General features: G+C 51.8%; 10 protein-coding genes across 11 annotated transcripts; 4 read left to right on the top strand and 6 right to left on the bottom strand.

Moving 5' to 3' along the window:
* Positions 1–107: 107 nt before the first annotated feature.
* On the bottom strand, positions 108–2,635 carry TERG_01291 (uncharacterized protein; the record flags this gene model as incomplete). The annotated part of the gene is made up of 7 exons (XM_003239262.1): positions 108–821; positions 884–1,492; positions 1,555–2,032; positions 2,091–2,225; positions 2,287–2,427; positions 2,495–2,531; positions 2,617–2,635. 7 exons carry the CDS (start codon positions 2,633–2,635, stop codon positions 108–110), a joined length of 2,133 nt encoding a protein of 710 aa, XP_003239310.1.
* Positions 2,636–3,229: 594 nt separating this feature from the next.
* Positions 3,230–6,059, bottom strand: TERG_01290 (N-acetyl-gamma-glutamyl-phosphate reductase; the record flags this gene model as incomplete). Its single annotated transcript, XM_003239261.1, has 3 exons — positions 3,230–3,294; positions 3,353–3,593; positions 3,663–6,059. 3 exons carry the CDS (start codon positions 6,057–6,059, stop codon positions 3,230–3,232), a joined length of 2,703 nt encoding a protein of 900 aa, XP_003239309.1.
* A 234-nt stretch (positions 6,060–6,293) lies between these two features.
* On the bottom strand, positions 6,294–9,285 carry TERG_01289 (uncharacterized protein). Its single transcript, XM_047747741.1, has 2 exons — positions 7,470–9,285; positions 6,294–7,377 (listed from the first exon to the last, which is right to left on the bottom strand). The coding sequence occupies exons 1-2, from the start codon at positions 7,572–7,574 to the stop codon at positions 6,895–6,897; spliced, it is 588 nt and encodes a 195-aa protein (XP_047603705.1). The 5' UTR covers positions 7,575–9,285; the 3' UTR covers positions 6,294–6,894.
* Positions 9,286–9,589: 304 nt separating this feature from the next.
* TERG_11696 (uncharacterized protein) lies at positions 9,590–10,981 on the bottom strand. Its single transcript, XM_047750768.1, has one exon. It carries the CDS (start codon positions 10,329–10,331, stop codon positions 10,023–10,025), a length of 309 nt encoding a protein of 102 aa, XP_047605376.1. The 5' UTR covers positions 10,332–10,981; the 3' UTR covers positions 9,590–10,022.
* Positions 10,982–12,316: 1,335 nt separating this feature from the next.
* On the top strand, positions 12,317–15,886 carry TERG_01288 (uncharacterized protein; the record flags this gene model as incomplete). Its single annotated transcript, XM_003239259.2, has 3 exons — positions 12,317–13,159; positions 13,220–15,688; positions 15,762–15,886. Exons 1-3 carry the CDS (start codon positions 12,727–12,729, stop codon positions 15,884–15,886), a joined length of 3,027 nt encoding a protein of 1,008 aa, XP_003239307.1. The 5' UTR covers positions 12,317–12,726.
* A 695-nt stretch (positions 15,887–16,581) lies between these two features.
* On the bottom strand, positions 16,582–17,067 carry TERG_01287 (uncharacterized protein; the record flags this gene model as incomplete). Of its 2 annotated transcripts, XM_003239258.1 has the most annotated exons (4): positions 16,582–16,652; positions 16,710–16,742; positions 16,793–16,899; positions 16,982–17,067. In XM_003239258.1, 4 exons carry the CDS (start codon positions 17,065–17,067, stop codon positions 16,582–16,584), a joined length of 297 nt encoding a protein of 98 aa, XP_003239306.1. The 2 variants fall into 2 exon arrangements, with proteins under 2 accessions (XP_003239306.1, XP_047603704.1); XM_047747740.1 differs by having other exon boundaries at positions 16,793–16,991.
* Positions 17,068–17,513: 446 nt separating this feature from the next.
* Positions 17,514–18,280, top strand: TERG_01286 (uncharacterized protein; the record flags this gene model as incomplete). The annotated part of the gene is made up of 4 exons (XM_003239257.1): positions 17,514–17,701; positions 17,786–17,801; positions 17,902–18,038; positions 18,100–18,280. The coding sequence occupies 4 exons, from the start codon at positions 17,514–17,516 to the stop codon at positions 18,278–18,280; spliced, it is 522 nt and encodes a 173-aa protein (XP_003239305.1).
* A 398-nt stretch (positions 18,281–18,678) lies between these two features.
* TERG_01285 (uncharacterized protein) lies at positions 18,679–21,015 on the bottom strand. Its single transcript, XM_003239256.2, has 3 exons — positions 20,233–21,015; positions 20,093–20,130; positions 18,679–20,028 (listed from the first exon to the last, which is right to left on the bottom strand). Exons 1-3 carry the CDS (start codon positions 20,315–20,317, stop codon positions 18,892–18,894), a joined length of 1,260 nt encoding a protein of 419 aa, XP_003239304.1. The 5' UTR covers positions 20,318–21,015; the 3' UTR covers positions 18,679–18,891.
* An 812-nt stretch (positions 21,016–21,827) lies between these two features.
* On the top strand, positions 21,828–24,078 carry TERG_01284 (uncharacterized protein). The gene is made up of 5 exons (XM_003239255.2): positions 21,828–22,483; positions 22,558–22,662; positions 22,814–22,854; positions 22,939–23,382; positions 23,475–24,078. The coding sequence occupies exons 1-5, from the start codon at positions 21,998–22,000 to the stop codon at positions 23,701–23,703; spliced, it is 1,305 nt and encodes a 434-aa protein (XP_003239303.1). The 5' UTR covers positions 21,828–21,997; the 3' UTR covers positions 23,704–24,078.
* A 1,935-nt stretch (positions 24,079–26,013) lies between these two features.
* TERG_01282 (uncharacterized protein) lies at positions 26,014–27,336 on the top strand (the record flags this gene model as incomplete). The annotated part of the gene is made up of 2 exons (XM_047747739.1): positions 26,014–26,260; positions 26,391–27,336. The coding sequence occupies 2 exons, from the start codon at positions 26,014–26,016 to the stop codon at positions 27,062–27,064; spliced, it is 921 nt and encodes a 306-aa protein (XP_047603703.1). The 3' UTR covers positions 27,065–27,336.
* Between the last annotated feature and the right edge of the window lie 7 nt (positions 27,337–27,343).

Genomic DNA, 27,343 nt, shown 5'->3' with positions numbered 1-27,343 from the left:
AAAGAAGAGACAGACGGAAATGCAGTTAGATCGAATGGTCAGATATGACATATTGTTGACGTGAACTCCGCTCGCGTGCGTTGCCGGCATGTGAAGAGCCGCCTGTTTTAACATCCAAGCATCAGGATGATGTCCCCTGCATCTTGAACACTCCTTGGTCTACTGGCAACGTCTTGCTGGACTCGAAGTGCTCCGTTCGTTGCGAGGGTCAGGACGTGCAGCAGTGCCTGCGTCGCGACGATACGGGAGCTCGATCTGGGGGGAAGAAGCGAGGTGAACGATACCCCTGAATGGCATCCTCCGACCTTCCGATCATTATCATCATCATCATCCTCCTCCTCCTCCTCAATGCGAGTCTGCAGGTACTCGTAGAAATTGATGGTCTCCTGGTCGAGGCTGCTACTGTTTAACCACTTGGGCCTTTGGACACTACCCCTTTCATCGTGATCGAGCTGTTCCCCCGGTTGCCCGTCTCCTTCGCCACCGTCAATGCCACTGAGCATGTCTATGCCTATGTCCTGGTCACTTGGCAGGTGGATGTCTGTCATTCCACCGCGACCAGCGAGTGGACTCTGACTTCTTAGGCGTCCTCGTCTAAAGGCTGCTAGGGCTGCTGCGTTGGAGGCAGATGGCAGTCCATCCGGCCCGGGACTTACCACAGATCGCGGGCCGCCAATGCTCGAGAACACGCCTCCACTCGCGAAGATCTGGCGAGAATATGCTGAGCTCTTGCTCCTGATAGATGCGGTGATGTTCCATGGCATGTTGGATAGGTCGTCATCCCGAAGAGACGAAGGAGCCTGTCTGCCGACCTCAATGTCCTAATATATTGATCGACATGTCAGTGCATGAAGCTTGGTCGTCTCTGGATCCAGGTACATACCTCAATTACAAGGCCGAGGCCTTCATCCACTTCTACAGCCCCGTCTAAGCCAAGTTCAGGCTCATCATCCTGCCTGGTACGAGCTTTCTTACCAACCACAGCTGCATCAGCATCCTCATCCTTCCCCTCGTGGTTCCTTTTACCACGTCGTCTCTCTTTGCATGGAGCCCCGGTCAAAGAGGCAAGTAACTGGTCTCCGGAAAACGCAGCAAGTGGGTGTAGCACTGCTCTAGCACCCAAACCGGTACCTACAGCTCCAATTCCCGAGCCGAGAACCCAGAAGGCCGCATTCTTTTTGGCAATGGTGATAAGCCTGTTCTGGATCTTGGCTCTGGCAGCAGCGGCCATGTTCTCCGCGTACTCTGAATTCCACTGTGCCAGATCAGAGTTTCGAAGCTCAGCGGGCTCATCTATACCGAAAATCTTGGGAAGTTTTCTCCTTCTAAAGGGTACCTTTACTTCACCGGTCTCCGGGGATACCTGGGGAACATTGGAGTAGTCTGGATCAGTCACTTGCCCTCGTGGCTGCGTGCCGTCAGATACAAGCAGACTCCCAATCCCTTCTCTCTGAGCAGCATCAATGTCATCCATGACAATATCCCCATCAGGCTATATCATAGAATTAGCAATCCGGACAATGTTAACACAAAGAAAGCTAAAATTTGACTCACTTGATGATCATCAACGAACAAGTCGACTCCAGTATTTCTCAAAGTGCTCAGGCGGTCATCCCTCACTTGGACTTCACTTTCCCTTGGCTCTGCAGTTTTCTTCGGAGACAGCTCGATGATGTTACCTTCACCATCGAATTCAAAGTCCGGTTGTAACAAGATTCCGGCCTCGTCTCCAAAGTAGGGTGGCAGCTCTACTTGAGGCTCCTTTCTAGCACTGCTCATGTCACTGATATATCCTAGGCCTTCCCCTACCTGGAAGCCACCGATATCCGAAGATAAGAGGTTCAGCTGCAGTTGCGCAGCTGGTGACCAGTTGGTAGCAGATGATTTGGGCACGTTGCTTGATACCAGACTGGATTTGCGCGGTGATACCCATTCCAATCCCATATCTAGAGCTGATAAATCAACGTTTAACCCGGGCAACATCAGTTCAGGAATAAAAGCCGGATCATGTGGGAGCATGATTTGATCAGGTCTACAATTGTTAATCATTATCTTACGATGCTGAGTGTGAAATGATAGTAAATATTTACCTGGCTTTTCCCGCGTCAGGGTCCAACCCAGCCTTGTTGATAACCCTCAACATGGCCTTCATTCTATCCCGCGTGGCTTCGGCGTCGAGAAGCGCATACCCGCATTGCTGGTGGTAGACTTTTGATACCCCGTACCTGTTTATACCGAGTTAGCTATATATCCCAAGATAAACAGTCCAACGTAAGGAAAACTTACAGAAGGTTCCCCTGTAGTCTCAATGCCATAGGAGCATCCGGCCGAATAATCATATCACACGCCTTGGGCACATCCACTTCTAATATTGCCTTCCTGTTCACCTTCCGTGTAGTTGACTTTGCCCCGAGAGTCGCTACCAGCCTGTCAATTCCTGATTAGAAGGGGACCCTTTGATGTTCTATGCCCGATCTATGTATAGCTAACTCACCACACTGTGGCAACGCCATGCTCACGCGAGGTGAGGACTATGGTAGAGGCCGAGTTAGCAATTGATCAATTTCAACAGTCTCTACACTGCGATTCACCGACTAATGCTAGTGAAGCACTTACTTTCGTGGCTGTAGAACATGACGGCTGTCTTATAATGCTCTAGATTGGGATTCTCCTGGCTCTTCGGAGTATTAATAGGTTGTCTATAGGCTGTCTATAGCCATGGACAGAGTTGTGTCTGCTACAGAGCAGAGATGAAAATTGCCGACTTTCTTGAAGGAAGAAGTTGACAGGAAGAAGAAGAAAAAGAGAGTCGCGTCGTCCTAATCGGGAAGTGAGGGCAAGTGAGCGGAAGGCGGAGAGTCACGGGGTCTGGGGGCAGAATCTTCCCGGCGACAGGAAGATATAAAGATGGACATGAGATAGCGAATAGATAGAAGTCATGAATATATTGGCAGCAGTTATATCAGTACAATCAAGAAAGACTAGCAAGCAAGAGCGTCATCTTCATCTTATCTTAAACAATACAAACGGATAGACGAAGCAAGAACAGTTATGCATTCGAAGAAAACAGTATTTAGACAGTCGCTACATACTCAAGACGCAAGGAAAAAGACAAACAGAGTCTATGGCGGAACTGGAACTGGAGCTGGAACAGCAATGAAATTGCAACTACAACAAGACAGGATGGTGTCTATATACGGTTTTGTCGGGGGTAGATGGTGGTTGGTGGCTAGCTGCTGCCATCCAGGGGTATACCTTCGTACTCCGAGTATCCTAGCGCGAGGTTCATGTTTTCTATAGCCGGGTTAGACGTATGCTTTAAGTAAGATATGGGATTAAGGGATAAACATACGTAGACATTGAGTTGCAGCACCCTTGAGGAGGTTGTCGATGGTAGCGCAGACAATGACTCGCTTCCCACTCGAATGGACTGCGAAACCACCGACCTCAATCCCATGGCGGCCGGAGATGTTTTTGACCAGCGGCGCCTCACCGACGACCTTTACTAGTTTCTCACCTGCGTAGCGGTCCTGGTATAAGTTGCGGATGTCACGGGAGGCCATGGCCTCTTTCAGCGGGATGTTAATAGTGTGCTGGACATAACATGGTTAGCAAGTGACAGAAAAAAAGCAGCATGGAAGTAGATTAAGGGGCTGACATACGTGAATGCCCTGGAACCAAACCGCAACGTGAGGAATAAATGCAACCTCAGCACCAAGCTGAGACCCAATTTCCCTCTCATGGATATGATCCGTAAGGCTGTACGGAACGATATTGTTGGTCAAGTAATTCACATCGTTCTTCAGGCTGGGCTTGGTGCCTGCACCGGAGTATCCCGATACACCGAAGACAGTAGGCTGACCGCCCAAGTACGGCACCAGCGGCGCAATGCCCACCTGTGCAGCTGTGGCATAGCATCCAGGGTTGGCAATGCGGGTTGCCTTGGCTATCGTAGACCGATTTACTAGCTCCGGCAGACCGTATGTCCAGGAGTCATCGAACCTGTAGTCTGCGCTGAGGTCGACGATGACGGCCTTCTCCTTGTCGACGGAATCAACCGCGTCCACAAACGGTTTGCAGACTCCGTTCGGCATGGCCATGACCCAGCAGTCGACGTCACCTTGTTCAGCCATGCGCTTGACGTCATCTGGGCTGAGGTTCTCGTAGATGATTTCCCGCTTGTTGTAGCCCTGCAGTGGCTTGCCTGCTAACTCACGGGAGGAGACGTGGGCTAGATCCATGTATGGGTGGGCACTGAGGAGACTGATCAGGGCCTGTCCGGTATAGCCACGGGCACCGATCAGGGCGACCTTGGAGGGTTTAGTGTTGGATGCGTTTTTTTTGCCCAGGGGAGGGTTTGGGTTGGTCTGGGTGGTGTATGAACGGGAGAAGCCGGGACGGGTATATTGTTGCTGCTGTCTGAGGGATCGCAGAGTAGAAGCGGTGGTGGCTGTTGAGAATGCTCGTTTCTGCTGAACGGCTGCAGAGGGATTGCTGCCACCAGTCGCGCTGCTATTCAGGGGGGATTCCATGCTGAGGTTGCCGAGCATGTCACGGCTATTCTTGCTGAATTCGACGACAAGGTCCTTGACTTCGTCTGCCTCTTTGACGCCGGACCAGAAAAGCACTTCGCCATCCCTACATAGGCTGCCATCGGCCTTGTCGAAGAACCAGGAGAGGTTCTCGTCGTCTTCCTTGACGGTCCAGGTAAGCTTGGGGAAGTCCTTTTGGATACTGGTGAAGACGTTATCGGCAACATGAGTCAGCCAGCCGGTCTTGGTGATGGACATGGTAGCCAGGTGAGCGAGCGTCGAGCCCGGTTTGGGAGGCAGTACAATAGCCAGAGCCTCCAGGGGCTCGTCCGAGTAGGCCTTAATCTCCTTGCCCCTGAGTGAGTCAACGTATCTGTCCACAGTAGCCCTGGCATCCAACGCCTCCTGATCACGCACAAGAGCGTTCTTTAGGGCCTCGACATCCTCGAACTCCTCGATGCTGTTCCTGGTCTGGACCTTGTTGCCCCGTCTGATCAGGGTTCCGGCACCGGTATCAGTGAACAGCTCCTTCTGCAGGTCCGCAGGGTGTATGATGGCCACGCTGGAGGTCCGGGGCAGATCCATAAGCAGTTCCTTCATCTCCTTGATCTTAAGGCGTGTTCCGTGCCGAACCCACCATTGCTTCATGAGATGGTCATACTCTTCATCCAGATTGATAGCCGAGATCTTCTCGCCTGTATCTCCATTGAACAACCCGCCCTTCTCAGCCAGGTATACGATTTTCAGCGGCTGGAGTTCCCTCGCAAGTTCACCGGCAGCAACATCCGCATTGACGTTAAGCACCTGACCCTCTGGTGTCTCGGCCATGGAGGTGAGGATAGGCAAGCATCCAGCCTCAATTGCGGCCTCAATGGGCTTCTTGTTGACCCCATTGATCTTGCCGACAAGGTTGTACTTGTCTTTATCCAGGTAGTCTGCCGAGAAGACGCCTGTGGTCAATGGCCTGGCTCTGACGCCCAGCCGCTCCAGCTCCTCGACCAGTTTGAGGTTCTCTTCCATGAAAAGCGACCTGGCCAACGCCAGCGTCTTGCCGTCCGTGACTCGAATGCCGTCTTCAAAATGCGGTTCCACGCCGGCGTCCTCCAGCATCTTGTTCAGCTGGGGTCCGGCCCCGTGCACCACGATCGGGTATAGGCCGACATGGTTGAGGAAAGCAAGGGCCGAGGAGAGGGTCTGCAGGTGTTCTGTTATGATGGCGCCGCCGACCTTGATGACTGCGAACTGCTGCGAGGAGACGGAGGTGAAGTGGGAGAGGTACTGCTGGACCTCACGCTTGGAGCCGATGTTGCTGAGCAGCTGGACGACGGTCGAGCGGGTCGAGAGGTGCGGCTGGTAGCGAGACGAGGTGTAGCTGCGTCTCTGTCTGTATGCAGCAGAGCCATATCTCAGCGGCAATGCTGTCCACGAAGCTGGTGAAGCTGCTGCTGTCAGTCGACCAGGACCCCCCAGCCCGGTGGAGCGAGCTGCCAGGCGGCCCGCGGCCCTCCGCGCAAGATGGCTCGACATGGGCGGCGGAGCAGTGCTGGACGGTCAATCTGGTCTTCTCGTTCGGCGTCTCGTCTCTTCGTCTGCTGGAGCGAGAGAGCAAAAGCGCGGTTGGTCGTCTGTCTTCGTCGTCGTCGTCTTCGTCGGTCTGATTTATTACTCACTGGCAAGAAAAGCGAAGGTGGACCTTTTTTTCTTTTTCAATGCTAGCTTCTTCACCAAAAAAAGCCAGCCGATCTCGGCTCTCAGCTCAGCTGCGCCGGCCGCATAATAATAGACATAAACAGGCTGCACGGCACATCGCTGCAGCTTTCGCTTGCTACTAGTATTTATTTAGTAGTACGACGGAGTAGCTGTTCTCTACTATCATGGTTCAAGGCTGTCTGCTCACCCTGGTCGACCCACTGCTAATGTTGCTTTTCCTAGGGATGCAGCTTTCATAGGACATGCAGTATCAACGAAGCAAGACTACGTACAGAGAAGGGAAGACAGGAAGCATAAGACGAAGAGCATAAGACGAGAAGCACAAGACGAGAGAGAAGAGGAGTGGCTAGGGAGAACACGCAGCCATTATAATAGTCGCTATTGTAACACATTACGGGAATTTCGTTGGCCAAAAAGAAAGAGAAAGGAAAAGAAGAAACCCTCTATTACCCCTTGGTTCCCGTCCCTAAAGCAGAGCGACTCCAGTTGAGATGGTTCGTTGGCATCGGCGGGAGTTCAAAGAGTCATGGTATTAAAACAGAATCACAATAGACAAAGGAAATCAGGACACAAAAAGGAAATAATAAAAAAAGGTCATCGGGGAAAACTCGTGGTCATCCGAGTAGGCCAGGCATCAGTATCACAATCACAATCAGTTATCAGAATACACACACACGGTCATGGATTTCGCATAGTTGGGGGGAAAGGCAGTGCTAGATAGGAGATTCATGAGGTGGACGAGGGAGAGAACCTTCGCTTGTTCGATGGTAAGGGTATTGGCGAAGGCAGCTGGATTAGGTGGTATATGGACGTATAGAATCACTTGACATGCTTTGATGCGACGACTACAGGAGGTTAGCATGCGGTTGTTAAGAAATGAAGATGGTGAAATGAGAGACGCACCGGCTGGGACTATGATGACGATGAGCAGGACGATGATGCCGATGATGAGCCATATGCGCATCTTGACGTCCTTCCACCACATCTGCTTCCGGACGCGGTTGGCTCCCCGACGGAAGCCCTGAGCAGAGACGGCGAGGTTGTCTGTCTTGTCCTGCAGGGAGTCCAGGTGCTCGCCTCGCTGCGAGACCTTGTTGATGTTCTCCCGCATCACATCGACGGTATCATCGATTTGCTATTACTTCGTCAGCACGTTTGTCCCATTATTTTCTATTCCATTATCGGCGGATAGCAGCCGTATATGGTCCAAGCAAGGGTCTGACGTACGGCCTGCAGCGCTGCTGTCCGCTGGTTGCCTGAGGTCGGCCCATCCTGGCCGGGCTTCGACTGTGAGGGAATGTAAGGGTCGTAGGGCTGCTCGCGGTCGGCCATGGCGGTGGTGTATGTGAGACAGAGAGACAGACGGCGGAAGATACGGCAGACAGGGAGAGAGAGAGGGAGAGCTTGCGACGGTTATGTAGTGCTGGAAGAGAGAAGACGCAGAAGATGTAACTCTCTATCTGCGACCAGGGACGGACGGGCTGGCTTTGAACGCTAGTCTGGGAGTTGCTGGGAGCGCTGGCAGCGACGGGGAGTGGCGAGGACGAGGGCGCGCAAGTCGAGGCGGAGCTGGCGGTGCAGAGAGGACGCTCGCAGATAGCAGGACGGCCTTTTTCTTCTTCTTCGTCTTGTCTCTTCGTCTTCGCTTCTTCTTCTTCTTCTCTTCGTCGTCGTTGTTTGTCGTCTTCTTCCTTCGCTGTCTTTTCGTTTGCTTGTTCGTTCTTTCGTCGTCTTTTCCCTTTTTTTTTTTGCTTCTTTTGCTTCGTTTCTGCCTTCTATTGGAGTACGTAAGCAGGTCTTGGCGATGCTCCTTTCATTAAATGCACGTGATGAGTTTGATGAGTAAGAGATGAGTAAGCAGATAGTTTAAAGTTAGAGTTAAAAGTTAAAAAGTAAAGACGGAGAAAAGACATGAAAGACAGTGAAGGGACAGAAGAGAAGAGAAGATAGAGACAGCGAGGGTGAAGACGTGAAGACAGGATAGTGACTAAAGAAGGTAAAAAAGAAGGGTGAAGATCAAGATAGTGAAGGTAGAAATACCCAGCGAGAGAATGTGTGAAGACAGAGATTGTGAAGGGATACCCGTGAAGAGACACCGTGAAGAGACACCGTGAGGAGACACTGTGAAGACAGATATGCGCGGTAATAGAGAGCGTGAAGACAGAGATGGTGACAGTGAAGAAGACGGTGAAGCAGGGAAGAGTCACTAAAGACAGCAAGGAGAGTCTGGAGACAGTGAAGGAGACCCCCCAGGAGGTCTATATAAACCCCCATCTTTCCGTTCTCTCGGACTTTCTCTTCTTCTTCTTCTTTTATTTCTCTATCAGCATTCCTCCTCATCTTCCCTCTCTATCCAACTACCTTCTTACTGTCTTTCAACTCCTCCGTCCTGGTGGATATGCCGACCTTAATAGAATTATACGCTATACTTCATCCTTAATCACCAATACCATGCCTACAACCACCCGTCTTTATTTCTTTTACCTACCTCGCTATCTTATATAGAGACAGAACTGCCTCGTACTTTGTTCTTTCTATCCCAGAGAGACCATCAGTCTTCTGCATACTGCATGCCCTTCTCTCAGGACAAAACTGCATGGAGATACCTACCTATATCTAGCAGATAGAGGCTTCGACAGAGAATTTGCTCTCATATTCTATGACACCACGGCTCTCTTCAGCTGATACTCTCGGATAAATAGCTATCAGACTGGCACTCTTCTACTTACTCCTCCTCGAGTACCGGATCAAGGAGAGATAAAGGAGACTTTTATATCTCTGGGGGATGAACAGCAGAACTCACTCTCACATTATCTCCCTGGCTTGCTCCAGCTGACTCCGTCCTGCTTACTCTTCCTCGACCACTCAAACCACAAGGACGACAACAATTCATTTAGCGGATAGACTGCCTTTACCAGGAGCTTACTCTCAATCCTGTCCCTGACTGGCTCATACCAGCTCTTTGCTGCTGTCTTTTTCTCCTTCAACTGCTGAAACCGCAAAAGAGATGTGGAGCTCTTTATTTTGAGATAGGCAGGACTTCAGCCTCTCGTGAGAGCTGGGTGGTGCGCCAGATTTTTAGCTTGTCTAGCTATACTGCGGTACTTAAATATGGAACAAGCGACATAAGTGTGCCCCCCCGTATATATATTAGGGGGTTGGTGCAGCCTATCTTCCTACGGTACTTTCCGCCGTTACTCATGAGGAATATACTAATAGCTGCTGTCTTTTGCCTCTGTCTTGGACGGCGGCCTCGGAAATTCACGATATACACAGTATACACAGTCATTCTCTAGATATCTAGAGCCCGCTGGCTTCCCCACCCACACTACATGGGGTGGGGGTCCTCTGTTGGATGTTAGCTAGTGGGGTGCGTCTGTTTCTGGCGCAATATATCGACTGGGCTTCAGCTTTATAAGATACCACTGGTTTACAGGATAAAGAGTCCTCTGTTGGATGTTAGCAGGGGTGTGTCTGTCTCTTGCATAATATATCAACTAGACTCTAGCATCGCCTATTACCGCTTGGTTTATTAGCAGCTTGTCCCTTCTGCTGGAGGAGTTGTGTGTTAGAGCTTCCTGGAGGAGACGACTCTATTGACAGAATTAAGGCTATCTCCGTCCGCTCGGCATCTGCTTTTACAATCTATCGGAAAGGAAATACCACTGGGTTGATGCTTTGTTTCTGGCTACTCTGCCTGGGGTGGGATCCCTTTACTGACCTACGCATCTATGTGAGCATTTCGATGGGCCATCCCTGGGTCGATACATGGTCGCAGATTTATTCGACCCAGATGGTCATCCATTGCTGGGACAAGTTACCTGGCCTGGCTGCGGCGTTGAAGGTGAGGTCCTGGGGAAGCAATCTCGGTTTACTAAGTATCACCTTTCGGTGTGCGGGATAGTTATGGCAACTCTTTTGCCTTGGAAAAGGGGCCAAACACCCTATTTTGGCGATCCAGTCAGAGTCCATCAACTCAACAGGCGTCTTTTGCTTTATCTGCTCTGCTTCTAGGGGCCGCTCTTCTAGTGCCGTGGAGGGCCTGTCTAGTTCGACAAAGACGCACCTAATATTCGCATACACGGGCATATACAGCCGCAAAAGGGTCGTGATATCACTATCCAGCAGTCACTTACTCCTTGATCTATGTTGGCCTGGTAAAGAATGGTTTGAGCAGGTCTATGAGATCACTGCTGCGGCGATCTCTGACAGCCCATCCCGTGAGTTTTGGCTCGCTCAAAGACGTACCTCCCGCATCAATGTCCAAGCCACGTCTGAGAGGACAGGCGCTCGAGTGGTATACTTCTGAGTTCATGGCAATGGACAAGCGAGATGACGGCGTTTAGTCTACAGGCTGGTTAAAAGAGCACAGATACGATGGTCCGTGTTGCTATTGAGGAGACCGAAGGAGTTATACCCTAGCGCCCTGTTATATTTACATTGCCTTATACGACGGTGAGGCTGGCATGCCTACTTTCAATGACACTATCACCACTACCACAGGTGGTGGTGCTTAGCTGCTGCTCGTGCTTATGATGAGATCCCCTGTCCATTCCGGTGTGATACCTGTCGTGGATCCCCAGATACATGCAGAGCAACCAGTTAACGTCGACAGAATGATGGGAGGACTGATTAATGTCTGACCAAGGTATTGCTGGGGCACTCTGTACACCGGGTAACTCTTTATTTATACAGTGACCTGGATGGTCAAGCTGGCGGCTGCAGCTGCAACAGCCTAGCTAGCCGCCGCCGCTGTTGCTTGCTAGTTCACAAAGGAGCGGGAGTTGCTGTGTGGTCTATTATAGATGGATAGGGGATATATTGTTATCGCAATCTCACCACCCGAAGCATCGCGGTGGTTTACAATAAAGGCCCATCAAAATAGGATTTGTCAAATGGTGATGGGCAGGATGAAGTTATCACCAAGGGCTTAAGAGTTACGGAATATATATCAAAGAGAAAGCGAAGACCACGTCGCTAACCAAGGTAGATGGACGGGCTGGTATATCTTTTTGGGCTCTCGGCGTCAACCACCGAATACAAGGGGGAGATCCAAATATTTATCAATGATGCTCGGTGGGATCAATGGGAATTATCCATTATCAACTTACTGGACTTGCATTGGTATGCCTTGTATATAGCCGTCTATCAATCCACTGCTTTACACTGCACTCACAATAAATCCTGCTTGTAATACTCTGTAAATCATAAGCGTCTCCGCTTCCCAAAGACCAGCCAGGCCAGAACAGCCGTTCGTATCGCGTTCGCCGTTAACTGTTGGCTCGTTGGCTGCTGGCCGGGGGGTCTGTCAGGGGCAGCCGAGGGCGATACGAGCAAAGCCCCAGCGGTGCCTGGCAGGTCGAAAGCCTACAAGCGAGCCTATCACAGGCAGCTCAAGAGCAGAAGAAGAAGAAAGAAGAAGCCCTGGACTCTCGTTCGCGCCGTTGGTGGTACAGCGAGACAGAGTCAAGAGTCAAGAGTCAAAAAGGTCTCTTTTCCCAGGGGCTCCCGTCGCACCGCAGGCAGTCTTATATCTCTGTATGACTGACTGCCCGTCTTCCATGCTGTGACTCGCCGGCCCAACAGAGCAGCTAAACAGATCAGCAGCCGACGGGCTTCAAGCGCGCAGCCTCAAACACAAGAAGCCCCGAAGAAGCAAAAAAAAAAGGTCGCCTCCTGTGTCGGATGCGCCTTAGCGAAGCCTCCAAGTGGACTTTTAACAGCTTAGCTATAGCCATCTCCATCCACTTCATCTCCATCTCCATCTATATAACTACAACACCCAGCATCGACAGCATCTCTGATCAACTCCAACGCCAGGCTGGTCCAGCAAGACGACGGCAGGCTCCGCTCCAGTCACTGCACGAACAACTTGGGAGGAACCAGAAGAGAGTCCGGCGGTTAGCTGGCCGGGGTTGTCGCGTGGTCGCTTTTGCTTCTTCCTCGACCAGCGTCTTTGACAGCATCAGCATCGTCATCCGCATATTAATATCAGCAGAGGCATCCCCCTGTCGCCTTCGACTGGCCTGACACCTGGTAGTTTAATTATATTAACAGCCCGCTCGGCGCTTCGCACTATCGATCGCCTGCATTTCGCCGTTTGCTCCCCTTTTGCTCTCGTCCGCCTCCTCCGACTCCCTCGATATATTTAGAACTACTGTCAACGCGCTGCCAGCACGCATAAATAATACGGCCTGCAGATGCTGATCGGGTGATATATACCTGCTGTCTGACTCGCCGTCGAGAGAGTCCTCCTGGCGGGGCCGGCGCATCGCTGTTGAGAGCGCTATCACCACTGCTATAACCTCCTCCTCGTCCCGCTAGTTAAGTCGACGATCGAGATCGGGGATCGCGATAAGACGCTGAAGGAGCCGCATTGGAACCACCAAGAAGGGACGGGCTGGCGATTCTCACTAGCCCAGCCGACTAGCTGGTTAACTATCAGAATCAAGAGGAGCAGCTAGTTGGACGACTGTTGACGGTTATGGCATACCACCAGGCTCGTCCGCCGCCCCGTCGTGGGCCGCCGCCAGGACCGGGAGGGCCGCAGTACGGCGGCAACAGGCTTCCACCGCTGCAGCAACAGCAACAACAGCAACAGTACTACGACTACCACCAGCAGCCAGACAGATGGCCTCCCTACGGCGGTCCGCCTGGTCCTGGCCCCGAGCGCCGGCAGATGAGCTACGACGACGGCTACTCGGGCGGCCAGCGGGATCCCTATGCGCGTGGTGGTGGCCGGCCCATGTATGATGACGGCCATCATATGGCTCCCGGCGGCAGCAGACATCCTCCTCCTCCTGCTGCTGCTGTTGCTGCTCCCTCGCAGGGCTATAGAGGACCGCCGCCTCCCAACGGACACCACCAGCCACCTCCTGGACCAGCAAGGCCGCAGAACAAGCCTCCTCCCCGTCACGGTAGGTCTGCTCCTTTCTTTATATGGGATGCAATAGTACAGTGCTAACTGCGGTCTGTAGCGCCCCAAAAGTCTCCAGAGCTGAAGAGCTCCTTTGACAACCCGTTCCCTGCATTCCCTCCCAAGAAGCGCGGCAACTCCATGAACGGGCTGCAGAAGAAGATGAGCGCTGTCGAGCTCAATAATAAGTCCCAAAATCACGCAGAACCGAAGATTGCAAGACCGCATACCTCAAACTCCAACCGTCCGCCGCCCTCGACGTACCACTCTGAACCGCTGCCAACGATGAACCCCCGTCAGCCGCCAAGTGGGAGTGGGAGTGGAAGTCAGCCTGTCCAGCGCAAAGCTGTAGCTCCTCTGACTGTTGAAACGAATCAGGCCGCTGCTCCCCGGCAGGATCCGCGAAGTGCTCCGCCTGTTCGAAGCGCTACCATGCCTGTCACCATGTCTAACCCAATGTCAGCGGCACCAACATCAGCACCGACACCTCCACCACCGCCGCCAGCAGCAGCATCTGGGACGCAGCAGAAACCCCTTTACCCTGGCAAGCGCACCTGGCAGGACCCCGGCATTAGCCTTAGCCCCCCGCCGCTGAGCCCTGCCCTACAGCAACCACATCGTCTCCCCGATACACACCCGGTTTCATCCAGACCGGGTACTGCTGCTGGTGTCAAACCGGAGGTAGTCCACCCGAAGCACGCCGCCGCCGACCTCGAACCTCACGTTGCCGACAAAGTTGAAGGTGGTGTGGAAGATGAGCTCAACTACTTAAATGAGGATCTGCTCAATGACTATTATGACAACGCAGGGCCCGAAACTGAACCCGACATGCCCAACTTCGGCGCAATGCCTGACGACAACGTTTCCTCGCCGCATGCAGAGACGCTGATACCGTTCGAGAAGCCTAATCCTCCCATGTCGTCATCATCGTCTTCGGCAGGACCAAAGCCTGCATATGCTCCCTACAAGCCATCGGGAGGAAGTATGCACTCTTCTCCTGAAAGACACGGTCCTCCAAACGGCATTCCGGGACATTTGATGCATGAACGATCTCAATCTCCAGCATACGGCCACCAGGGCTACGGCGGTCATCCGGGCAATGGATACTATGGAAGACCGGATGCTCGAGCCATGACTCCCGTCCAACGCGGCGGCTACGGTGGTGGTGGCCCTGGTGGTGGTAGAGGAGGATATCCTCCGCAACCTCCGCACCAGCAGTACCGTCAATATGGACCTCCTCCACATGAGAATGATGGTGGAAGAGGCCCATACGACGGTAGACAGGTATATCCGCCTCAGGATATGGGCTATGGCGATGACCATTACGGCGGCTATCAGGGACAGGGACCAGATAACCACCCTCACCACGCTCCTCCCGCTCCCTTCCGCCCAGGCCTTGACCAGGGACCCAAACCTGCCCCCGTAAGGCAGTATACTAGCACTCCGCAGCCAGCACCTACCTCACAGCCCGGCCAAGGCCCTACTACATCCTACGGCGGAGATACGCGCCGCCAGTCCCAGCCAATAACCCTCGGAGAGCTCCACGCAATCCAGCAAGCTGCACGAAGCAGCCCAGGAGACCACGCCAAGCAGCTTCTCCTGGTCAAGAAGCTCGTCGAGGCTTCAGTTCATCTGATCGATGACAATGGCCGCGCAGACCCAAAGACCAAGGCCAAAAACCGCGAACGATACGTCATGGACGCCTACAAGACTGCCAAAAAGCTTGTTAGCGCAGGATACCCACCCGCAATGTTCTACATGGCCGACTGCTACGGCTCTGGCCAACTGGGTCTAGAAGTCAACCCAAAGGAGGCCTTTAACTTATACCAATCCGCCGCTAAGATGGGCCATGCCGAATCCGCCTACCGTCTCGCCGTGTGCTGCGAAATGGGCCAGGAAGGTGGTGGAGGAACCCGCCGCGACCCCATGAAGGCAGTCCAATGGTACCGACGTGCTGCAGCCCTAGGCGACCCTCCCGCAATGTACAAGATGGGCATGATCTTGCTCAAGGGGCTGTTGGGCCAGCCCAAGAATCCCCGCGAAGCGCTCTCGTGGCTTAAACGTGCCGCCGAGCGAGCAGACGAAGATAACCCGCATGCCCTTCATGAGCTGGCCCTGCTGTACGAAAACCCTCAGGGCATTGACTCCATCATCCGCGACGAGAACTATGCTCGCGAACTGCTCCATCAGGCAGGTGAACTGGGTTATAAATTCTCCCAGCACCGTCTGGGCGCAGCGTACGAGTACGGACTCGTCGGATGTCCCGTTGATCCGAGACAGAGTATATACTGGTACACACAGGCAGCGGCGCAAGGCGAGCACCAGAGCGAACTCTCCCTTAGCGGCTGGTATTTGACTGGTGCCGAGGGGATATTGCAGCAGAGCGACACGGAGGCGTACCTGTGGGCTCGTAAAGCTGCTATGGCAGGCCTGGCGAAGGCGGAGTATGCGATGGGCTACTTCACTGAGGTCGGCATTGGTGTTCCCGCGAACCTGGACGATGCGAAGAGATGGTACTGGAAAGCATCATGTAAGTCTTCGCCCTTTCATACCTATTTATTCGTTAGCCCCTTGCAGAAGAATGTACTGCTAACGACATACAGCGCAAAATTTCATGAAAGCCAGAGAACGACTGGAAGATCTTCGACGAGGCGGCGCAAGAATGCAAAAGACCCGCGTATCTAGATCGGCCGTCAACAAAAACGAAGGTGACTGCATTGTAATGTAATTCTTATTCTTTTTCTTTTTTCTTTCTTTTTTTTATGCTTGTATTCTCTTTACTTTACGCCGCTCGAGATATCCCTTTGCATGCACCCATGTTTTGCACTGTTTCTCCTAGACTCGTCTTGCCTTGCATGTCTTGGATGAATTCCCTTGATTTGAGCATCTCGCAATGTCTCGTTTTTCTTAACTACCTCGCATGCCCGTCTGCTCGTCTTAATGTTGGTTCCACCCACCACCCCCTGGTGGGGATTAATCCTTTCAATCTTACTTTTCTTGCACATAACACCTTATACACCTCTGCGTTTTCCCTGTGTCTGTTTTGTTCTCTTTGCTTTGTTTTCATGACCCTTGGTATAAACGTGATGATCTGTCGTGTTGTCTATTCATATCCATACCTTCTTTTTGGTCGTTTGGTTTCCCTCTGCGAGCGCTGCCTAGATGAAGTTAAATAGCTTTGAGCAAGAGGTAGGGATAGGGAAGTAAATTAAATGCCATTGATATTTCCGATATTCGCAGCCAACTTTTTTCGACAAGTTTCATGCCAGCTTGATCATCTCTGAGTTAAACACCACCTAATTGAGTATCCTAGTATATGCAAATATATCGGAATACCGTATTATTCCATATCTATTCCTGGTATAGGTACATTTGTTCAAGAAAGAAAAAACAGTTTCGGTTCGTAAGAGAATAGTTGTACAATCACGACTGTTGAGGTAGGCCATCCTTCACAAGGACAGTCACTTTCTGCTCTATTTCCTTATCGCTCAAACCTATTGTACGGTTAGTTCAACCCTCCCTCCACGCAGAGTAGGATTATATCAACATACCCAAGAGAGTCTCTTGCTTCTCCTTCCCAAATTCTAACCACTATTAGCTTCCTCTTACATATCACTCCAGACATGAGACGTACCGTATCTGGCAAATACCCGTGGCTCAACATCAAGGGCTTCCCGTATCAATATCGGTACGGATGGGTTGTTCTTCTTCATGGTGGGGTATGCCCGTTTAAGGAACGCTCTGGGAGCACATAAACCTATCAGCAGACTGGTCTTCCATTGCCAAACCCCTTCAATGACTGTGAACACAAGGCATTTCTTACCTGGTGGCATCGCCGTGTGCGGAGGAGTGGCAGAACAGGAACCGGAGTTCCTTGAGCCCGGTGTTGAAGGCGTATCGCGAGGCCATGGTGGCAGCTAAACAGACAGTCCCTCCGCTCGTTCGCAAGGTCCCGGTTCGTCGCAAACAGAGTGTGTCGACGCCTCAATTGAGCGTATCAGCTTGCCGTCGCCGTCGTTTTGCTGCTTCGTTTTCGATGTTTGACGTCCAAAAGTCTATGCTTATATAAGACTACACGTGACTTAATTACTCAGTTCTTACATCATCAAATAGCCTGCGGAAACCGGAGGAAGAAAGAAAGATCGCGGAGTTGTTGAGCTGCAAGAAAAGACGACGAGGAAGACGAAGACGAAGACGAAGAACGACGGCGAGGACTTGGACTTGGACCTGGAATTTGGGTCTGACCTTTTCTTTCTTTCCTTTCGGCTGTGTATTATATCTTGTTTCTCTAGGATCAAAGGCCGTTTGTCTCTCGGTTCTCTCCGTCTAGTCGATACACTACAGCTACCGCCAACATGTCGTCGAAGATCGGGCTGCGTCTCTTCCAGAACTCCAGGGCTGCCTTTCAGAATGCCACTGCTCGCCTCAGGGCGCAGGCTCTCCGGGCCCGACGATTCCAGAGCACCGACGCCGCTGCGGCCCAGCAGAGCTTCCTGCAGCGGTCATGGAACAGCCCCATTGGCATCAAGACCGTCCATTTCTGGTGAGCCATGCCATTGAATGCAGATATGCATATTCACGCACATGGACCAATTCGCTAATTGAAGTTGTTCTTTTTTCCCTATAGGGCACCTGTGATGAAGGTTCGTTCCTTGAATAGTCGCATTGCTTAAGCCCGAACATGAGATATAATACCGAAAACAAACGGCCGCAGTTGATGCTAACCAGTGGATCCCTTTGCAGTGGATTCTCGTTCTAGCTGGTCTCTCTGACATGGCCCGGCCTGCCGAGAAGCTCTCCCTGACTCAAAACGCTGCCTTGATGGCAACCGGAGCAATCTGGACCAGATGGTGTCTTATCATCAAGCCTAGAAACGTCCTGTAAGTGTTTTCCTTTAAGCCTCCTGTTGCTAAGGTAAATTGCTGATATGTTGAAATGCAGCCTTGCTACCGTCAACTTCTTCGTTGGTTGCGTTGGTTTCACACAAGTTACCCGTATCTTCCTGTATAGACGGTCCCAGGACGGCTCGGCTAAGGAAGCTGTCAAGGACCTGGCCCATGAAGCCACAGACTCTGCCAAAGCTGCAGTTCACAAGGCAGAGGAAGCTGTGAAAAAGCACTAGATGCATTAGATGGGGCTTGCTGGATGGTTACCAACTAGACTTGACATTCTTTTGCAAATCGGCAATATTGTACACAGAACTCATATTGCGATGCATCCCTGTGTGTCTTCTTTGTTCTCTTCTTTCATTGGGTGCATATATTATGTCATACAGCTTCTCTTTCTTTATACACAGGATTGTTCTTCCATAGTTGGCATTTGATGTTGGACTTGTTATGTACGCTGAATATATAAACCGTTTAATTCTTTGAAGTCAGTATCTTGATTTCGGCGTATATAGAGGGGAGCGCAAGGCTGCAGCGGCATTTCATCTAAGACGTATAAACATGGAGGGCATCAAAATAGTAAACAAGGGGTAAAAGAATGTGTACAGGCAAAGGGGTAGAAGGGTAGAAGGGTAGAAGGGTAGAAGGGTAGAAGGGCGAAGTCAAGGGGCCAAGCAGGCATATATAAGAAACAAAATATATCAGCAAGAAGATATCACAAGAAGATCACAACGCCAGCCCAAAGACCAAAATTAGTACAGATAAACCGCCAAAACATGACATGCATCAAGCAAAAAAACAAAGGGAGATATCCGCCGGGTTTCATAATCTTCTCTTCATGACTTCATCAGTGTTTATGTTTCATCCCCGAGGTCAGCACTGGAGACGCGAGCACCCGCTCCCAGTCATGCAGCATCTCGGTATTGACAGTCGACAGCCTGACCTCAGTTCCGGCTCTGGCAATCATCTCGTCCTCGTACGCTGATATCGAGGTAGCCTGAGACGAGAGGCCGGATACCGCATCCGTGACGGCATTTACAAGCTTCGCAGCGTCGGTGACGGAGTGGTTGAGCCCCTGGCCGCGCTGGTATGTCATGGCATGAGCAGCATCGCCAGCGAGCGTCACTCTGCCTCCGTGGTTGTTCCAGTAATGGCCGTCTGAGCCTGGGTCGAAGTCCGTCAGGCCCATGTACCACGCCTGGTGGTCGTCGGGTATCCATTCAAACGCGCTCTTCCAGGGATCGCAGAAGTCTTTGGCAAAGGACTTGACCTGGTCGAGACGCTGCTTGTTGGACCAGGAAGAGGTCCGGTCTTGTTCTTCCAGGCTGTATTTCCACGAGATATAGAAGAAGAACGTCCATGTCTCGGGCCTGTCTGGGTCCTCAGCGTCGTGCATGCCGAAAAACGAGAAGTACCCCGACGGATGGATGCCGGCGATATAGAGAGGATGAAAGCTGCGGAGATACAGGGCCTGCTCGGCCGTGAATCTGGCATGCACAAAAGTTGCTGCGTATGGCAGACGCCGTATGGCGCCCCTTTTCTTGCCGAGCAGGAGCTGGCGGGCGGTTGAACGGGCCCCGTCAGCAGCAATGACGAACTGGCCGGTGGAAGAGGTGCCGTCTTCAAAGTGAACCGTGGCCGTCCGGCCGTCCCTCGACATCGTTATGTCCTTGAGAGCCTTGTTGTACCGGATATCCAGGTCGTCGTCGAGCAAGGACCGCAGCTTGCTACGACGTAGGCGGTAGAACTTGGAGACATGCACTTCTGACATGAGCTCGCCGTTGCTGGAGTTGATGAATTTCAGCACGTCCTTTTCCGGTACCGGCTTGCTCGGGTCGACATGGACAGTCTCAATCTGGTCCCATAGTTCACAGCTGAGGACTCCCTGTAGGGCTACGGCGCCCCAATGGAGGCCCATATTCCAGTCCCTCGGTAATGCATTGAGGCTCTTGTGCTTCTCAAATATGGTGCATGCAATTCCGGCCTGGCATCGAGTCAATAATGACACAGTTCTAAACCCGTCCGGGCTGAAAGAGGCTTCTTCTCACCTTCTTGAATCCTTGAGCTAGTGCAAGTCCTGTGGTACCTAGATTCAAGGGAGCTATGTCAATAAAACTATGCGTCATGGAGGGGGGACCATATACAATATCCCAATAGTACGAGACAAAGGAAGGAGCTCCATCCTTACCGGCTCCAATGATCAGAACAGTGGCGAAGGCCCCCGAGACAACGGGAAGATTCCTATCTTCCATAACGGACAAGTACTCTCCCATCTCTGAGGCACATCAGACCGCCCTTGGGGTGTTTGTTTGACAGAACTAGATCACGGAACAGGAAGAAGAACCAAAGGGTTAAAAAAACGCCCAAAGCCAGAGGAACAGAATCCCAATCCCATGGCACCCTGAGTGGAGATATTCCCTTCCCAAGGGACTGCTTCCGTGTTACTTCCCGCCCATGACGAACGTGAGGCAACTCTAAGCAGTAGAAATCAAGAAGGGAGATTGGCAGCAAGAGAAGGGGTGTGGATACGGTTGGTCGTATTATTATTTTTCTTGCAAGCCATGCACAAGAACGAGAACCCTAAGCCATGGGTTCCCCCCCTGAGGAAGCGAATAACAAAAGGCCATCATGCGAGACGCCAACCTGGTGAGCCTATGGCCAAGCAAGAAAAATAACACGCTGGCAGGCGAGTGAAGCGAGGGGCACCGCCAGCGTGTGGATATCATCCCATCTTCTTAAGACCTGCACTATGGCTTTGCTCTGATTCTTCAGGATCAACCCTTGAACTTGGGCCCTGTCCGGCCCAAAAAAAAAACCTTATACAGCCAGCAAAAAGACCGTCTATCAGGAGCCTAGATCTGCTTTGCAATACTCCGTAATAGACGGACAGCTCAGACAAGGCAATATAGGACAGAGATGCTGCTGCTGCTGCTGGGGAGGAAGGGGGCCACAGCAAGCAACAGCTGGCCTGCTGTGCAATCCTCCCTCGAAGGCAAAATGGGAGAGCGGAAGTCGGCGGTTCTTGATATCCTCTCTCTTTGCCTTCGTATCACCAAAACCGACAACCGCCATACCGGACCACATCTGCCCACCCCCCTTCCAAACGGCAGCAATAGAGTTGACGGGGACAAGGATAACTCAGGGCTGCAGAAGACGCATGAAAAAGGAATCTGCTGTGCCACTGGCCATGCTGATAGGCCTTCCCACTGGGGAGGGGGGTGAGAGGCGATCAACACGAGCCTGGCTGGACAGCAAATATGGGGTGGAATAATCCTGCGTGATCAGTAAGAGCCGGCCTCGGGGATGCTTCAGGAATCTCCGATTTGGCCACCACTGGCCGCCAGGCGGATCGAGTCATACTAGTGCCTTTCACCGAGATATCCACGGCTTGCCCTAGTGTTAGGACCTGATGGTATCGACCAGGATGATGGCCTTTTTTTTCCTGCATGGCTTGGTGGATTTGGTTGGCTTTGGACTAAACCATAGCGTTTCGATCTCGCATTTCCCCTTCAACGACGGCCACCAAGCAAGCCATCTCGTTCGATGCTGAGAGGACGACGCTGAGGACGACGCAGAGAGACGCAGCATCAGCAGCAGCAGCAGCAGCCGCACAGCAAACAAGGATCGCCATCTGCTACTTTATCCTCCTCTTACATTCGAGGGCTAACCTCCATTGTTCTTTGCAAACCTTTTTTTTTTATTTTTCGTCTCTTCCGCCGTCTCCTCCGCGCTGGCTGGTGGTAGAGGGGGGGGGGGGGGGAACAAAACAAAAAACCAGAAACGCGCCCGGCTTACGAGTGGTGGCTCGCCTTGATCTTCCTCTGCCTTTCTTTGATACATAGACACCACCCTCTCTTGCTACTCCCGATGGTCGTCTGAAGCAGCAGGACGACGCAGACGCAGCACGAAGAACCGCCTGTCGAGGGCGCGGGATAAGGAGACGAAGCAGAGCGATGGATTCACAGCATCACCAGCAGCCGCTTGGCGGCAGTAGACAGCCGCCGCAGGGCCAGCATCCCCAGCATCCCCAGCATCACCAACATCACCAGCAGCAGCAGCAGCAGCAGCAGCAGCAGCAGCAGCATCATCATCATCATCAGGGCTACTACTACCAGCCGCCATATCAGCATCACCAGCAGCAGCCACCGGAGGAGGAGGAGGAAGAGGAGGAAGAAGGGGACGAGCAGCAGCAGCAGCAGGAGCAGCAACAGGAGCAACAGGCGCCGTCTGGGGATGATGGCCGGCCGGCCTCGTCTGATGCGCCGTCGCCGCAAGCCGCGGACTCGAGCAGCGACGACGGGCTGGACGAGGCCTACGACGACTCGACGGGCGATGGGGAGATGATGGGCGACGATACCAAGACGCTGTCGACGTACATCACCAGGTATCGCTATGAGAACGGCCGGCGGTACCACTCCTATCGCGATGGAGCCTACTGGGTAGGTAGCCCGTCCTGCCAATGTATTCCCTCCCCCAGTTCGATGGTCGAGATATTGATATTTAGAGACGGTAGGGACCGAACGATGAGATTGCAAACGACCAGCAGGACCTCGCGCACCACATGTACCTCTTGACCCTGGACGGCAAGCTGCATCTTGCGCCCATCTCCAACCCCCAGGTAACCAACCAACCAACCACCCTTTTCCAACACCTAAGAATGAACCAGGGCTTTTTCCTCTGCAGGGCCCCCAGACAGACGGCGACAGAGGCCGACTGTCGCACTGCAGCATCAGCGTCCCCATGCTAACCATCTGTTTCGCCCCGAGCAGGAGATCTTAGACGTTGGCACTGGCACCGGAATATGGGCCATGTATGTCATCAATCCACATCTCATCGTCTACCTCTACGCTTAGATGTATGTTCCCCGCGAGTGGTGTGTACTGACAGCCCGCAGAGATATAGCCGACGAGTATCCCAGTGCAAAGGTCACCGGCGTCGACCTGTCGCCCATCCAGCCCAGCTTTCTGCCTCCCAACTGCACCTTTGAAGTAGATGATGTCACCCTCTGCCCCTGGACATACCCCCAGAACCACTTTGACTTCATACATGTCCGGGAGATGTTCGGCTGCATCCCGGACTGGGATGAGTTCTTTCAGCAGTGCTACCAGTGCCTCAAGCCCGGCGGATACATCGAGATGGTCGAGCACTCCGTCGAACCAACCTCGGACGACGGCTCCGTCGGGCCTTCGCACTTTTACACCCTATGGGGTAAGACCGTCGTCGAAGCCGGCGCCACCTTTGGCAAATCCTTCACCATATGGAAGGAGAGCAAGGAGCGTCTTAAACGAGCTGGTTTCGTCGACGTCGTCGAGGTAGAATACAAGTGGCCTATGAATGGGTTAGTCTCACTGCCTGCCCTTTCGCTATGCACCCCCCCGGGCTGGCCTCCCTTTTTGACCGTAGTAATATAATACTAACGACCACCAACAGATGGAGTAAAGATCCAAAACTACGGGAACTTGGCCGTTGGAACCAAGTGCGATTACACGGTGGTGTGGAGGGATACATGCTCCGGCTCCTCACCACAGCTTTACGATGGCCGTACGAAGAAGCACAGCTCTTCCTTGCCCAAATGCGTACCACTCTCCGGGACTATAAGACAAACGCATATCTACCGGGAACAATAGTATATGCCCGAAAGCCCACGGACGAGACGTGATAACCACCCGCTCAGAAGCTCACCATTGCTTTCTTGCACCTCCCTACCGCTCTCACTCTCTCACAATCCCCTCTCTCCCCTTGCCGACTATAGTTGTCGACATGGTATTCTAATATCTCATTCATTTTCAATTTCAAAAGCATATTTTCATTTCACACTTGCTTGAAGCAATGGGAAACTCGCCTCTGGTTGATGCCAACTCCCCACCTTTTCTCCCTCGATACATTCAATACATATATAACTTCTCTTCACCTTGTCCCCGTTCAGAGAGCGGCCATCTTACTTTCTTTGCTTTCCTCCCCCTCCTTGCTCCCTTTTCTTCTATCTTTGCTTCTCCTTTTATCATAGCGTATACACTTTCGCGCCAGACAGCAATTAGTCTGGACAGCAACCCAGGGACGGGGGCGGAGGGTGTTGGTTCAGGGGCGGTTATCATCCTTGAATGCGTTCATTGTACATATCTCCCAAGATATTCTCGATATACCCTTTTCCTTTTTCTCTCGTTTTGTTGCTTTGCGGTTTCCCCCCTGGTCCCTCCCTATTGACGTGGTTTATATTACGGCTGCTTTTAGCCCGTTGATGTCTGCTATTATTACCTTACTCTTATCCAACGATAATGGAATCAGTTACTTTTCCGATCCCCTGCTCACGCTGCCTTGGTACGCATGCAACAACCCCGTATGCATGGCCGTTGAGGTACAAGTAATACGCCCAATCATCCCGTCCCAACAGCAGCCCTGGCCATACCATGCACCGTCCGTTATGTACTTAAGTGTACATGCGAATGCAAATGCCATGTAGCCGAGGCCGACAACCCCCAAGGATGAGATGCAGCCGTGGATGTCTTCCTATTTGCATGCTCTGCTCCGTCCACCAGGCCCTGCCGGTACTTAGCTATACGCATGCACGCATTTCCTGTGTTTCATGTACGAATGTGCATGCACGTCTCACAATGTACGTGTGATGATGCATATTGCCCGCCCGGCCCGGCCATCCATCCAGTCGCTAAATGTTGGATTCCGCAGGTCTTCTCGAACAGCGGCTTTGCCCTCTTTTGGCGTTGGCGCCGATGCATCTAGTTATCTCGGTGGTTAACGTAGGACAATTTTGCTGCAGGGATGCCGCCTCCTGAGTCGCTCGCCGGCTATCTATCTCTAACCGCCAGCTCCTAGGGCCGGCCGTTTTCCCCGGCAGACCCGCGAATCTCGCTTGCGGTCGCTTGTCCAACAGAAAAAGAGTAAGAGGCCTGTCTCCTGGAGCCAGCTGTTCAATTATTTATCCCGAACTAATACTGCTTGGAGTTATGTCCTACCCACGTCCTTCTATATTGTATCATATTATAGGCATGGGGGAATGCCTCCCAGAACTTCTAATCTCAAGAACATCAGCATAAACCACTCCTATCTACCATCCAGCCGACTGTCAATTGGACACCATGGAGTCAATCTCCAGCTAATATCTAACAGGGGGTCGGCCTAGGTAGGTTAAGCCCAGTATAATACCAAGGGATGGAGACGCAGCTCTGAAAGGCCGGGTAGGCTGCCAAAGAACATATACCGTCGTGTGCTGTCAATAACTCTTGAGAACCTTGTCCAGGCTACAGATGTGGGCACTGACGTCAAGACTACCTAGGTAGAGTGGCCGGGGAGGTGTCACTCGTCGGGATTGATGTATACCATCCATATGTCGGAGTAATGTGTATCGAAGACTTGCAGTGTCGTCCAGCAGAGTGATAAGCATACATAGCTAACTGGCACCTTCACGTGACTATGACTAATTAGCTCCTTGGAACCTGACGTCACTCGGCAACCAGATATACGGCAATGTTCAATGTTAGGGAGACATAGGCAAACACACACCACAGAGGGCAAGCTTAGCCAGCCTTAAAGAGGACGACTCATGCGGGAACCAATAACTAGTCCACCTGGTATTGGGCTCGGCTGTTCCCTCCACTGCAACTACCTAATGCTGGGACGGCGGCCACGGGGGAGGCTAAGATAACTGACTACCTAGTGAATCTGGCTCAAGGAATGGAATGAAGAAGTGGACCATCTTGCTACAGGGGCACATGAGGAGGCACACAGTTGATATTCTCTTTTGAATCAAAGGACGACTTCTTTGTATCTGGAAATTGCCGAAGACGGCCTTGATCGAGCGATGCCAGCATTCACTGAATGCAGCCTACAATGGACACAGGCAGAGCACAACCAAATCAAACCCCCAATTTTTGCATCCTTCATCTAGCCCTCCTTTCTTCGTACCTGCTGTTTTTCCTTCTATCGATCTTGCGTACCTCTTGATCCTCAAAAGATGCGGATATTGGCGTCTCTCACCCTTTTGCCGGCCGTGCTGGCCGCAGACATCAAAGTCCAGATGCTCTACCAGCGTGTAATGGCTGTGACAATGACAACGACCAAGTCAGCTCCTCCGACGGAGTGTACCTATACTCCACCGCCTAGGAACTGCGAGAGAGCCTGTGGAGTGGGAAACGTTCCCTGTGTAAACGAGACCAGGTGCTACAATCCATATATAGGGGAGGTTTGCTGTATGGACGGGAGTACGTAACTTTGCTTTGATTCTGATTTTGATCTCATATTTCACTCTCTTCTTACTTTACTTTATACCCACAGTCATCTATCTTTGCTGTTTATGATATTGTGTCTCTGGATAAGCTAACCTGGACATAGGCTACTGTCCTCAAGATACGTACTGCATCGATACCGGGTGCTGTCCGATAGAGTATACACTCAAGCAATGCGGTGGACATGAAGTTCGAAACTATGACCCTCCTCCAGGAGAAGACAGTTCAACTACAAGGAGACTCTCTTCCACATCTACATCTGAATCCATCACCTCATCGTCTACGAACTCTGCCGTAACATCATCCGGTAGCGCCCAACCTTCCGGCCCAAGTAGCTCCAATGACAAAGACGGCAATGGGGCATCCAAAAAAGTCAGTGCTATCATTGGAGGTGTTGTGGGTGCTATTGCAATTGTAGGAGCTGTTGTCATTGGAGTTGTATGGTTGATACTTCGGTCAAGAGCAAAGGAAAAGGCTGCCCGTGCAGCTACTGCAGAAGGAGGTGCGGATAATGGCATGGAGTTCAAAACGCAAGCACCATATGGAAGCGGCGAACCAAGGCAAACGGCTTCGAGGTCAGTTATGGGATATTACGCACCTTCTACTCTTGCCCTCACGGAGGCTACATCGAGCACTCCATTTTATAATGTGTCAACGCCTAGGAGGGTGACAGAATTGGATGCTGAAGGGATATATCATATAAACCCGACATCTAGCTCGGTTGCAGATGACGTTTTAAGTCCTTCGAGTGAAGGGCAGTTGTCCAAGGATACCAAATAGCTGGTTCTTGGTTATTTACATCCAAGTCTTTGATGCTGCTTTGATCTACCTCTTTACCATGTTAATTGCTGCTGATGATATTCATCAATATAAAAACGGTTACTATCCCATATCTAAACTTAGTATGTTAGAATTTCCAAGGCGGTCTTCAGGTTATGCATGATAAAAAGAATAGTAGAATTGCTCGTTTCATACAGCGCGTTTCAAAATGTCAGGGTTTATTTATATCATGGAAAAATTCGGCTTCGTATGCCATACCGTCTCTAAAAGGGAATAAAG

The sequence above is a fragment of the Trichophyton rubrum genome (genome assembly GCF_000151425.1).
Source record: "Trichophyton rubrum CBS 118892 genomic scaffold supercont2.1, whole genome shotgun sequence".
NCBI classification, from domain to species: Eukaryota; Fungi; Ascomycota; class Eurotiomycetes; order Onygenales; family Arthrodermataceae; genus Trichophyton; species Trichophyton rubrum.
Note: the sequence above shows the minus strand (reverse complement) of the source record. Positions and strands in the feature narration are given on the sequence as shown.

What these genes read in the sequence shown, in the direction of transcription:
- TERG_11696 (XM_047750768.1), bottom strand. Translation starts at nt 10,331, where the DNA reads ATGCCCGTGTATGCGAATATTAGGTGCGTCTTTGTCGAACTAGACAGG.
- TERG_01285 (XM_003239256.2), bottom strand. Translation starts at nt 20,317, where the DNA reads ATGGGAGAGTACTTGTCCGTTATGGAAGATAGGAATCTTCCCGTTGTC. An exon ending in TGTTCTGATCATTGGAGCCG is followed by an intron (nt 20,131 to 20,232) that starts GTAAGGATGGAG and finishes CCTTGAATCTAG; the next exon opens with GTACCACAGGACTTGCACTA. An exon ending in TAGCTCAAGGATTCAAGAAG is followed by an intron (nt 20,029 to 20,092) that starts GTGAGAAGAAGC and finishes ACTCGATGCCAG; the next exon opens with GCCGGAATTGCATGCACCAT.
- TERG_01284 (XM_003239255.2), top strand. Translation starts at nt 21,998, where the DNA reads ATGGATTCACAGCATCACCAGCAGCCGCTTGGCGGCAGTAGACAGCCG. An exon ending in GGCACCGGAATATGGGCCAT is followed by an intron (nt 22,855 to 22,938) that starts GTATGTCATCAA and finishes GACAGCCCGCAG; the next exon opens with AGATATAGCCGACGAGTATC. An exon ending in TACAAGTGGCCTATGAATGG is followed by an intron (nt 23,383 to 23,474) that starts GTTAGTCTCACT and finishes GACCACCAACAG; the next exon opens with ATGGAGTAAAGATCCAAAAC.
- TERG_01289 (XM_047747741.1), bottom strand. Translation starts at nt 7,574, where the DNA reads ATGGCCGACCGCGAGCAGCCCTACGACCCTTACATTCCCTCACAGTCG. An exon ending in GGACAGCAGCGCTGCAGGCC is followed by an intron (nt 7,378 to 7,469) that starts GTACGTCAGACC and finishes ACGAAGTAATAG; the next exon opens with CAAATCGATGATACCGTCGA.